The following is a 13,650-nucleotide window of genomic DNA, read 5'->3' as shown; positions in this document are numbered from 1 at the left end:
TGCCTGTGATTCTTTCATTTTTTAAGGTCAATGCTGACATTAAAACTCTGTTCACGAACATAGGTTTCTTGTACAGACAAGCATGAGGTTTTGGAGCTGATCTTTCATAACTTCCTAAGCAATACACAGATGCCATACAAAAGCAAATGGTAAGGAGCTACAGTTCAAAAACTAAATCAGGAGAAGCAATCCTAGCAAATGTAAGGAGCTACAGTTCAAAAACTAAATCAGGAGAAGCAATCCTAGCAAATGTAAGGAGCTACAGTTCAAAAACTAAATCAGGAGAAGCAATCCTAACAATGATGGAGGAATGGAGAAAAAATTAAAAAAGGGTTAAAATATGGCCTAACCTGCTAAGAAAGACACAAGACAGCAAGGATGTGCAAAGAAAGAACTGGCCCTTTTCACAACAAACACCATCAAACAATACATGAGGAATAAAATTATCGTACAATAGAAATGTACCATGGTGCTGAGAGTTTACAGCTCGTAAGAAAATGCAATGACCCACAACATCTGTACAGCAATAACAGTGAGATGGTAAAGTCCTGATATTGGGGATTTCAATTATATCTTAACAAATTGGGGAAATTTAGATTCTCAAGGAGATAAGAGGACCATAGAGAGACAGGCTTTAGAATACAGATTACTGGACATACAGACCAAAAAAGCGTGGCATGGAATTTGAACATATGAGATAAGATAAACCACTGGAAAAAGTTTTCATGCAATGCTTGAGTTTTACAGCATGAAAGATGACACTAGAGAGCGATCACAGGAGAGGCGGGACTTAAAGACGAAATATAATCATGGCAACTACACAAAGATGAAAAAGTTCTTTGAGAATATATACCGGAAATGAGAGTTCTCGAGAAGGTTGTGTGAAATCTACAATGAAGGTGTTGGAACATGGATAACACTAAATGCAAAAAGAGAAGAATGAAAAAGAACAAAGATGGTTCATTCATAAAGAACCCAAAAAACAAAAAAGCATAGATACCAGCATATAGTATGGAGGAGATATAAACAATACAATGGCCAACCCACATTTGAGAAGTATAAGTGCAAGATACGAGTATTGCAAGATTATGATGGAGAGCAGAGAAACTTTGAAAAGAATACTGTGGAGAAAGCGAAAAGCAATCCAAAGTTTTACATAAGTTCATCAGGAGGATATTACCAGTTAAAGAGCAACTGACCAAGCTAAGAAATTTGGAGGAAAGAATATAAAGTGAAGAAAAGTGCAGGGAAGTTTGTCAAGCTACCTGAAAAGTTTAGAATGTTGCTAGGGGAAGACAGTATGCCGAAGGAGTGAAGAAGGGCAAATGTTTTGCATATCTCTAATAAGGTGATTGGGAATTTGCAATGAATTATAGACCAGTCTCCCTGAAAAGTGTGATCCACAAACTACTGTTAATTAAAAAGCAAATGGATGACTCCTTCCACAGAAGAAATCAGATAACCAGGAGACAAGCCTTGCAAATCTCAAAAAAAATTCTGACACATCAGCTCAATCCTGGTTCAATAAGATAGGTGGGAAAACCGTACATCCCTGGGCAAAAAGAAAAAATTTGACACTTGACCACACTGGATGTTGATTAAGAAGTTGGATTTACATGCAGAAATACGGGGTTTGCTCATTTATTGGGAAGATGATTACCTTGATGGAATGGAGCAAAGGACACAGGTTAGAGAAGGGCTCTTTTTTGTACATGTAAATGACTTGGCAAATGAACTAGCATCTTACCAGAATAAGTTTGAGGATGACGTTAAGGTCACAAGAGATGTATATCAGCTTAAAAGGCAACCTAGACAAACTCCTAAATTTATTTGAGATAATGTGGATGAGTTTCAATCAGTGTAAGTGCAAAATAATGAGGATGGGATACAGTGAAAGAAAGCCTCAGTGCAATTTTCACTTGGGAGAAAATAGGCCACAGGAATTTGTGAGTGAAAAAGACCTAAAAGGTGCCATTACACTTAAACTGCCACCCTGTCCACAGGCAAACACCAGACTTGTCTTTCTTTACATGAATAAAGACCAACTCAGTAAACCATTCACAAGAAAAAGTACACACTGGATTATGCTTCACAGGCCACAGCATCTAAAAAAGCACAGATTTTATTAACAAAGCCCAGATAATGGCAATTTAGATGGCAGTGTACTTGAAACAAGAGAGGTGAGCTAAATTAAGAGGATAAAAGCTATGAATTGGCCATCATAGAGGAGAAAAGATATAAGATGACCTGAATACAACCTTAAAGTTCTTAAATCAGCTGGATGACATAGACTGTAAACAGTTATTCTTGAGACGCAATGACAGAACAACCAGACATCAAAACGAGAAACCTGTTTCTGCTAAGATGGTTAATTACATACACTTGTGGATAACAGTGCTCAACTAGCCTACCCAAAACTGTTTCTAATAATCCCTTGTGCCAATGCCATAACTGAATGTTCCCTAACAGTAGAACCTTACTTTTTCTCTCATCTAATTGATGCTACTTTCAATTATCAATGTAAATTGGTTGCAAACACACTGTGTACTGTGAATACAGATATCTGATATACAATAAATCATCAAGTATTATTAACCTGTTCATAGTCATCAGCAAGTCTAAAAAGAAATTTCAAATAATTGAACTATATTTTCTTCACTTAGTATTCATCCAATCAGTATGACCCTTTCTTCCACTTTCTAGATGAGATTCATAAAATATAGTCATATAATCTGCAATAACATGACACTCGGATGGGAAGTGGCTTTCACAGTCGAAAATAATTTGTGTATTATATTAGGCAAGTGAACTTCCTGTATGAGGTTATGTTGGTACGAGTCCAATAGGTCAGAATACAACCTTAGGTCAGAATCTATCTATCTATATCTCCGATGCCTGTTCCCTTTGGGAACTCCCTCTGGTGACCTATCGTGCTGCTGCTTAGCCTTTAGTGCTTCACCCTTAACAGGCTACAAGAACAATGCAAGTCTAGTGCAGTGTTTTCAGAGGCTTCTACTTGATGTTCCCACCAAATGAGTCTACTTAATGTTCCCAGCTAATGTTCCTACCTGCTAATTGTACCTAATGTTTCTACCTGTTGCCCATGTCCAGTTTTCCTCCCTATTACTTCTATCTATTGCTCTTACCTTGATCAGAATACATTGGTGTAATGATCACTACAATTTCAAATGACATAATCAGTTAATAATACGCTAAGAAATTAGAAGCACTACTGCCCTTTTAGAGTACAAAACTTTTGAATACAAAAATAATGCTAAAACTGGTCAACCTGTATTATGACCACATTAATGAAAAGATCTATCTATACCTCTGACATACATTCTCTCAGAACTCACAGTGCTGCTTCTTAGCATTTAGTGCCTCACACTCAACAGGCCACTAGCAGAGGGCACTCTAGCACAGTGTTTTTGGAGGCTCCTAAATAATGTTCTTAGCAATTACCTTTACTTAATATTCCCTGGCAAATGTTCCTACCCACAACCTCGACTAAATGTTTCTGCCTAATGTTCCTACCAACTATTTCCATCTACTGCTCCTACCATTTTGCCAAAAGGCAAGGTAAGCTCACAGTATACATTGCAGGAAAATCTAGTTACAAAATATGAAGGGTGTGAGTTCAGTATTGTCAAGTGTTATATGTATGTTTGTGGACAGAATGCCAGCGGTCCATATGCAGGAGGGAAGAAAAAAAAGACAGCCACTTAGTCAGAGGAGTGCACATTGGCAACATTGAAGTGCTGGCTCACTATGCAGCAGCCAATAACCCTCCTTACACCCAGGCAGGTAGAACTGAGAACATACCTCCCTGGTAGGTAGCTGCCTTCACTGTCTTCCTACTACTACCTACGTACCTACCAAACTGATTAAGAGAGCATGTCAGAGGAAATATACAGTATGTGAGCAAAACAGTCTTTCTTCAGATGATTGATATCTATATTTAGAGCCAGAAAAAAAAAATATTCAAAATTTCCATGAAATTATACCTAGTGTTTGTTAAAATGAAGCATATAATACTCATAGCTACTTGTGTTAAAATGTTAAGCAAAAAGGTTTAATACTTAATAGAAGACTTTAGTTAAGACTTCTGTTAATATCATGATGAAATATTTGTTTAGCAATACCAAGTCTGTAGATGTCAATTCAACTGCAGATTTTTTTAAAAAACAATTTCTATCTTTCAAGCAATTCTGTATCATAGTAAGACTTTGCATATATCAAAATAATTCCTTAAAGTATCACTGGAACAACAAGATCACATAAGAATATGCTACATAACAGCAATCAAATGAGGATGAGGCATCATAAATACACCTGCAAAAATGCTTCATATTCTAAACTAGAGAAATTCAATTAAAAGAAATAATCACTGAGCAGAGATAATGCTAGGAACTTACGGAATCGCCCTTATCCCCCTTGTCTCCCCTAAGTCCTGGTAGACCCTGTGTCAAGAGATAATGCAAAATGCTGTTAGTAGTATAAAGTATATTTTGAGAAGAAAATTACAAAAGAATAATGTTCATGAGACATAAATTTACATAATTGTGTAAAGGCAAGGTGGATAAAGGTGAGTGTTCAAACTAGAGGTATATGAATGTTGAGTGTACCCAGTCAGTTGTATGGCAAGGTAGTGACTTAGAGGGTGAAAGCATCAGTTAATTACACTGGGGTGGAGCAGTATGGATTGGATATTTGCTTTCAAGAATGAAAGTGAGAAACAAATATGGAAACTGAAAGCTCTATATGTGGCATTTATGGATCAGAAGAAAGCATATGATAGGGTTGATGGAGATGCCATGTGGAAGGTCTTATGATTAATATGGTGTTTAGATTTTCAATGTATGTATAGATCATGGTGAAATGCCGCAGGATTGGCAGAATGCATGTTTAGTGCCACTGCATTAAGGCAAGGAATACGAAAGTAATTGTTTGAACTATAGAGGTATAAGTCTGGGAGAGTGGTGACTGAGAAGAAGGCATGTAAAGAACATTAGACTAAGGAAAAGCAATTTGGTGTCAGCAATGGTAGAGGTTGTGTGGCTCAGATGTTTGCTTTAGAGAATGAATGCAAGAATACTTAGAGAAAACAAGGATTTGTATGTAGCATTCATGGATCTGGAAAAAGTATGTGAAAGGGCAGATAGAAATGCCTTGCAGAAGGTCTTATGAGTATATGGTATTGGAGGAAAGCTACTAGAAGCAGAGAAGTTTCTAATACGAGTGTAAGGCATATATGTGAGTAGTTCCAAGTGAAGACCGATCTGCCGCAGGGGTGCATGATGTCACCATGGCTGTTTAATTTGTTTAAGGATGGAGTTGTACATGAAAGGGTCTTGGAGAGAGAGGCTACTATGCAATCTCTAAGGGGTAAGAGGGTTTGGGAAGTTTGTCAGTTGTTTGCTGATGACACAGCACTAGCTGAGGATTCAAGTGAGAAATTGCAAAAGCTGGTGACAGCTTAGAAGAGTTCATGAAAGGTGAATAAAAGAAGGTTATTTGGTTCAGCTGGGAAGAATGACATATTAGTTATGGTGTGAGTCAAAATGGAGAAGATTTGGAAGAAGTGAGCAACTCCAGATACCTGGAACTGGACATAGAAGAAAATGGAACAATGGAAGCAGAATTGAGCCACAGGGTGGGTAAAGGGGCAAAGGTTCTGGGAGCAATGAGGAACGTTTGGAAAGAGAGGTCATTAACTGGGAGGGCAAAATTGGCTATGTTTGAAAGTAAAGTACGGAAGCGAGGCAAAGGCTGTAGACGATGATGTGCAGAGAAGGGTGTTGGAAATGAACATAAAAAAGGAAAAACACTCCACTTTGCCCACTCAATCCATACAATCATCAAAAAGACTTACATAGCTATCCTTCACTCAGTATAAAAAACAAAGCTTCAAAACTTGAGACAGATGATCTCTCATCCCTAAATCACACAATCTCACACTTCACCAACATCAACTAAGCTAGCAAAAAGCACACCCCACAAGGACACAGAAAGAAACATAACCTAAACTTCTCCCCACCAGTTACACATCTCATAAAACAATGAAACCAGCTCTGACAAAACCACTCACCATCAGTAGGAATCACAGAACAAATCCAAAATCTAAATAATATCATAATTAACCTAAGCATTGACAAACCATAAACTGACACTCCTTACTCAATACAATGAACCAAAAGACCCATATCAACGCTGCTACACACTGAAGACCAAATGAATTCAGCTCTCAATGGCATCCCTTCTACCAAAGAACATACAAACATACCCCTGAGACACCACTCAAAAATGAGCCACAAACTTACCTTACCCCTAAACAAGAGAGTCAAGAGGAACTTACACAGAATCCATGTGGAAATAACTACCTACCCAACCTTCACTTCCAGTGATACAATCAGTTCAACCAAAATCTTAAAGAAATCGACTGCTGCAGCCCTGACAATATACCAACCTTTCACATTAAACACTTAGGGTCATTTGTAATTCAAGCACTTACAAATATCTTCAGCCAATTCTGGCAACACAATTAAATTCCTAGTATCTAAATACTTGCAACATAATACCAATCCTAAAACCTCCAAACCACCCAACTCTCCCTCCTCCTACTGCACCATCAGAATCCAAATTGTGAGAAATTGATCCACAACAAAATCAAACAAAATAACCCATTTTCACCAACACAACATGGTTTCAGACTCAACCTCTCCATCACTACTACACAATGACTTCACACTATATATCCTGGATGGCTTCAACCAACCACAGCCCCTCTCCTGCATGATACTTGTGGCAACAGATATTAACAAAACACCATCACCCAACATGTCCTCATACTAAAAGTACTTGGCATCACCTTCTACAAGAAAAAATGGTTGATTAATTTCATAGGCAGCCACCAGGCTGGAGTCAATCAAAATGGCTTCACCTCCAAAACACTATGGCTTCACAATGGAGTCCCCCATGGTACAGTTCTTTCTCTAACCCTCTTCAATCTCTTCTTACATGACTTCCATTACCTCTAGGGAACCATGAAGATCCTTTCATATGCAGACAACCTTATCATAATCATATCACAACACCCTGACACCACAATGGCAGCAACAAAAATGCTGCACTACACAGCATAATACAGTTGGAACAGTGACTCACTCCAAACAAACTGTCTACATCTCCACAAAAGTCTTCTATAACTCTTCTAGCCCTAAACACACACAACCCCCACTGCTCCCAAGTCATCTTCAATGGATAATCACTCCCACAGAAGAGAACACCAACCATGAGATGCATGTGACATTCACTTACCACAGCAATAACAGTTCAAGAAGAGTCAGAAAATGTGAATTCTTAATATCATGAGAGTAGTGGAACAAGATAAGCAAAGAAAAATTGTAAAACCTCCTATATGCACAATCACATAATCAAAAACATAGAAATTTCTTTCTCACTATAAAAGTCACAATGTTGTGTCACAATAAAATATAAATTCCTTATATGATAAAGATCATAAAATATCTTATAAATTTTCTATCAAATATTCAATTTGCATATCTGAAACTTAGATCACTTCTATGTGAAATGCTATCAGTTCTTTAGTTTACTGCTGAATGCACATAGTTAACATTTGAGAGAAGAAAGTTAAATCATTGGACTATAACTGAGAATCAACAATACAGAATTAACACAGGAATCTATATGTCCCATTTCTATGAACTCACCGGAGGTCCTGGCAAGCCTGGTGGTCCCATTAAACCTGGGGGTCCAATATCACCATATTCACCCTTCTCACCCTTGGGGCCAAGAGCTCCTGGTAGGCCTGGCGGTCCCTGAGGCCCAGGTTCACCATGAATTCCATCCACACCTGGGGGACCTCGAGGCCCGATGTCACCTTTGGGGCCCTGGATTCCCATTGTCCCCTTCTCCCCTTGTAGATGGAGGGAATAATCATGAAATGTGAAAGGAATAACTCATTTGGTAGTTTCAGCATAAAAGAGATATATTTACTACAATTAATGAATGTTCTAGTTAACATATATTGTTGCATAAAGTAATCAGATATCTATTAAGAATAAATATAAATTCAGTCTTTGATCATATCTAAACACCTATTCTAATGTTTATAAGATCAAACAACCTTCAGATACTGGGTAAAAAGTACATTCTTAGAGACTAACAAGATTCATGGAAAAGATCATCAAAAAAGAACAGAACAGTTCCTGGGATGTTTAACTCCCTAACTTCTTGTGACAGGATCTTTTTTAATGAAACTGCTTAGGAATTTATTGGCTCTATTGTACTGAAGCAAAGACTGAAACAGTAAAAAAATAATGATAATCTAACATAAAAAACATAAAAAACTATATTTCAGTTTTCAAATTATATCTTCTCATTACAAAGGGAATATTCTATCTATCTATATCTTTGATGCCCATTCCCTTCGGGAACTCCCTTGATATCAAGGGGATGGTCATGGCAAAAGTTTCTACTTATCCTTACATGTCTCCCTTGCATATGCCATTCCACCCATTCTTCCACTATTTCTCTCTCTCCAGTACTCTTCCACTCTATTTCCCCATGTCACAGGTGATCATCCATTAAATACTCTAACATCCTCTAGAGATATTCATATAGCCTGTTTTCTGGTTACCACTTTGATTCGTACTTGATTTTCCCATAAGGATTGCATTCAAGTGCAACCTTTTTGAAGACCCCTCTCTATTAATCTGTTCACATACTCCTAGTGTCCAGATGTGATAAATTTTCTTGGTCATTTCTATCAGGCTTTATTATGAAATCACTAATGCCACCATGTTTTTTGAGCTATTCAAGAGGTAGGGTAACATCCAGCAATAAAGATTGAACAATATCTCTGAAACAAAATCATCTGATTTGGAGTTCATCAAAAGACATTTTCATTACTGTAGAGATGACAAAAATGGGAGTTTCTACACATACATGGAAATCAAAGTCATTCAGTGTGCAATATCTTGCCAAACAATGTTTTATACTTCAAAGGCTAAATGTTTCATACACAAATCTGTAGCTTTGCTACAGATGTACAACGATAAAAGAGATACCATGGACTACCTTCACTTAGAACCATTTACCCCTTTCTCTCCCCACCCATACACATGCCTTACTCTCTTGACAGAAACTACTAACTACTTCTAGCAGCTTTCCTTGCACACCACATATTTGCAACACCTTCCAAGCATCTCTGTCAACGCTATTATATACTGTCTCCAGATCAATAAATGCCAAGCACAGATCCTTCTCTTTCTCTGAACATTTCTCACACAGGTTTTTCAAAGCAAACACCTGATCCACACAACCTCTATCATTCCTGAAGCCATAGCATTCCTTCCCAATCAGAAGCTCTGTGCATATCATTATCCTCTTAATCACCAATCTCCCATAAAACTGAACTGATACACTAAACAAACTTATACTTCTATGATCTGGACATTAACTTTTATGATATCATAATACAGGCACCCTGCCAATCTTCAGGTAACTCACCTTGAGCTTTATTTTGTTTTCATACATGATCGTCATTTCCCACATTCACAGGATAGCATCAGGACCAGGTCCACATAAGTTCTCTAGCAGTCATATGTAATCCACTACCAAACCCCACAGACCTTTACATGGTTTCCCCAGCTGCTTCACATGCCCTAGTTCAGTCATTTGACAGCATGTCGACCCCAGTATACCACATCATTCCAGTTCACTTTATTCCATGTATGTTTTTCAATCTCCAGCGTCTTCAGACTCAGATTACTCGAATTCTTTTTCAGTCCACCCTTCCATCTCCAATTTGGTCTTCCCCTTCTCCTTGTTCTTTCCACTTCTGACACATATATCTTCTCTGTCAACCTCTCTTTACTCATTCTCTCCATATGTCCAAACAATTTCAGCACACCCTCTCCAGTGCTCTCAACCACACTCTTTATTACCACACCTCTGTCTTACCCTTTTCTTGCCAACTAAATCAAATCACTTCACACCACATATTGTCCACAAACATTTAATCTTTAACACATTTCCCCCTCCCCTGCCCATGCCTCGCATCCATATAACACTGCTGGAACTACTATAACTTCGAACTCAACCTTTTTGCCCCCCCAGATAATAATCACTTATTCTACACAATCTTCAATTCCCTCAGAACCTTCAACCCTTTACCCACCCCGTGACTCACTTCCGCTTTCATGGTTCCATTTACCACCTTGTCCTATCTCCCTATATATCAATATCTCTGATACCCATTCCCTCCAGAAATTCCCTCAAGAGGGTGGCCATGGCAAAGTTTTCATAACTGGTGAACTTCAGTGCTGCTTCTTAGCCTTTAGTGCCTCACCCTTAACAGGCCACAAGCAGAAGGCAACTCTAATGCAGTGTGTTCGAGGCTCCCACCTACTGTTCCTACCAACAAATGTTCCAACCTACTACTTCTACTTAATGCTCCTAAATAAATGTTCCTACCTCCTACTTCTACCTAATGCTCCACCCTAATTTTCCTACCTATTACTTCGGCTTACTGTGCCACCATTTTGCCAAAACGAAGACTAGCACATAGCATTCACTGCAGGCAAATCTAATTATGAAGAGAGAATTGTGTGAGTTAAGTGTTGTCAAGAGTTATGTATGACAATGAGAAACTGTATGTTTGTGGACAGAATGCCAGCAGTCCATGTGTGGGTGAGGCTTGTATATTCCCAGATATCTACAACATTTCACTTCGTACAATTTTTCTTCATTCAAACTTTCACCTTATCTAACCTGTCCCTTGCTAAACCTAATAAACTTGCTTTTATTCACATTCACTCTCAGTTTCTCCCTTTCACACATTCTTCCAAACTCCATCACCAACTTATGTGTTTCTCATTCAAATCTGCCATCAGTGCTGATTCATCAGCAAACACGTCTCATTTCCTAGACACCCCTGCTGCAGACTGACCTTCACTGGGAACCAATCACTCTCCTCTCGTCCTACTCATACACACACCTCACATCCTTGATAAAAACTTCTCTGCTTCAAGCAGTTTTCCTCCCACACCATATACTCTTAAAACCTCCCACAATGTATCTCTATCAACCTTGATTTCTACAGATCAATAAATACCACAACCAAGTCCATCTGTTTCTCTTAGTATTTCTCACACACATTACTTAAAGCAAACACCTGATCCACACATGTTCTAACACATATGATACCACTTTGTTCCTTCCCAGCCAGATGCTTTGCACATGCCCTCACCCTCTCAGTCACTACTCTCCCATATACTTTACCAGGTATACTCAACAAACTTAGATCTCTGTAGTCTGAACACACCTTTATCCCTCTTGAATTTATACAATGTCACTATACACTAAATATCGTAAATAATCAATCAATATCACTGTTTACTATTTCTTGAGGAATTCTACAACAATCTCATCCATCCTAGTCGAGCTGCCACAAATTATCTTATGCAAGGGATTCACTACCTCTTCTTTCTCAAACTAAATGCTGGAGGTTTTTCATTTTCCCCATCACATGGTTAATGGAGTAACACACAAAGATTGAGGTATCATTTTCACCTAATTTTTCATGAAGGTGTCCACAATAGTGTGAAAAAGACCCATGAGACCCATGGACTCGGCTAGAGCCAAGAGTTTCTAACTATCATTAAGCCCCCTAAACACCTATAATTTCAAATCTAAAGTAATAACCTTAAGCTCAATACTCCCCTGAGGAACTTTTGATATATTGAAATGGTTTCACTTGCTTTGGAGGCAGCAAATAATGGGGAAGCAGGTACCATACATAAAACATGGCAAGAGTCATACGTTCTCTTGCTTAGAAGCTGATTGACAATATGTAGGACTCAAATTGAAGCATATTTAGCCAGATAGAGGAATATGAACAAAACTGTATTTTACCAAGCCATCATTAATTGTATTGTGAATTATAACTATCATTCTTTACAATATCTTGACATATTTCATTAAAGAATATCATTTTTCAGATTAAAGTTATATATATATTACTATATATCAGGTGCGGGAGACAGCGACAAAGCAAAATAAATAAATAAACAAATATCATGTTTAATCACAGTTCCCTCACCAGCAAGATAGCACCAGGAAACAGACAAAACACACACACACACACACACACACATATATATATATATATATATATATATATATATATATATATATATATATATATATATATATATACATTTTTTTTTTCATACTATTCGCCATCTCCCACGTTAGTGAGGTAGCGTTAAGAACAGAGAACTGGGCCTTAGAGGGAATATCCTCACCTGGCCCCCTTCTGTTCCTTCTTTTGGAAAATTAAAAAAAAAAAAAAAAACGAGAGGGGAGGATTTCCAGCCACCCGCTCCCTACCCTTTTAGTTGCCTTCTACGACACGCAGGGAATACGTGGGAAGTATTCTTTCTCCCCTATATATATATATATATATAAAGCATATTAAATAACCTTACCAACCAGTCAACAATACAGTCACCCCCTTTTTTAATAAATTCCACTGCAATACCATCCAAACCTGCTGCCTTGCTGGCTTTCATCTTCCGCAAAGCTTTTACTACCTCTTCTCTGTTTACCAAATCATTTTCCCTAACCCTCTCACTTTGCACACTGCCTCGACCAAAACACCCTATATCTGCCACTCTATCATCAAACACATTCAACAAACCTTCAAAATACTCACTCCATCTCCTTCTCACATCACCACTACTTGTTATCACCTCCCCATTTGCGCCCTTCACTGAAGTTCCCATTTGCTCCCTTGTCTTACGCACTTTATTTACCTCCTTCCAGAACATCTTTTTATTCTCCCTAAAATTTAATGATACTCTCTCACCCCAACTCTCATTTGCCCTCTTTTTCACCTCTTGCACCTTTCTCTTGACCTCCTGTCTCTTCCTTTTATACATCTCCTGCTCAATTGCATTTTTTCCCTGTCAAAATCGTCCAAATGCCTCTCTCTTCTCTTTCGCTAATAATCTTACTTCTTCATCCCACCACTCACTACCCTTTCTAATCAACCCAACTCCCACTCTTCTCATGCCACAAGCATCTTTTGCGCAATCCATCACTGATTCCCTAAATACATCCCATTCCTCCCCCACTACCCTTACTTCCATTTTTCTCACCTTTTTCCATTCTGTACTCAGTCTCTCATGGTACTTCCTCACACAAGTCTCCTTCCCAAGCTCACTTACTCTCACCACCCTCTTCACCCCAACATGTATGTATGACTCATGGTGAGGTGCCTGAGGATTGGCAGAATGCGTGCATAGTGCCATTGTACAAAGGCAAAGGGGATAAGAGTGAGTGCTCAAATTACAGAGGTATAAGTTTGTTGAGTATTCCTGGTAAATTATAAGGGAGGGTATTGATTGAGAGGGTGAAGGCATGTACAGAGCATCAGATTGGGGAAGAGCAGTGTGGTTTCAGAAGTGGTAGAGGATGTGTGGATCAGGTGTTTGCTTTGAAGAATGTATGTGAGAAATACTTAGAAAAGCAAATGGATTTGTATGTAGCATTTATGGATCTGGAGAAGGCATATGATAGAGTTGATAGAGATGCTCTGTGGAAGGTATTAAGAATATATGGTGT

The 13,650-nt window shown here is 38.3% G+C and overlaps 1 protein-coding gene across 1 annotated transcript in view; it reads right to left on the bottom strand.

Moving 5' to 3' along the window:
- LOC139745698 (uncharacterized) overlaps positions 1 to 13,650 on the bottom strand; it is a 304,575-nt gene that overhangs the window by 109,567 nt on the left and 181,358 nt on the right. The window contains exons 12-13 of the mRNA XM_071656135.1: positions 7,731 to 7,936; positions 4,416 to 4,460 (exon numbers count right to left, since the gene is read on the bottom strand). Of these exons, the coding sequence (XP_071512236.1) occupies positions 4,416 to 4,460; positions 7,731 to 7,936 (251 nt within the window). The remainder of the gene's footprint in view (positions 1 to 4,415; positions 4,461 to 7,730; positions 7,937 to 13,650) is intronic.

The sequence above is a fragment of the Panulirus ornatus genome, chromosome 62, assembly GCF_036320965.1.
Source record: "Panulirus ornatus isolate Po-2019 chromosome 62, ASM3632096v1, whole genome shotgun sequence".
Lineage (NCBI taxonomy): Eukaryota > Metazoa > Arthropoda > Malacostraca > Decapoda > Palinuridae > Panulirus > Panulirus ornatus.
This window is presented reverse-complemented; position numbering and strand designations above follow the sequence as displayed.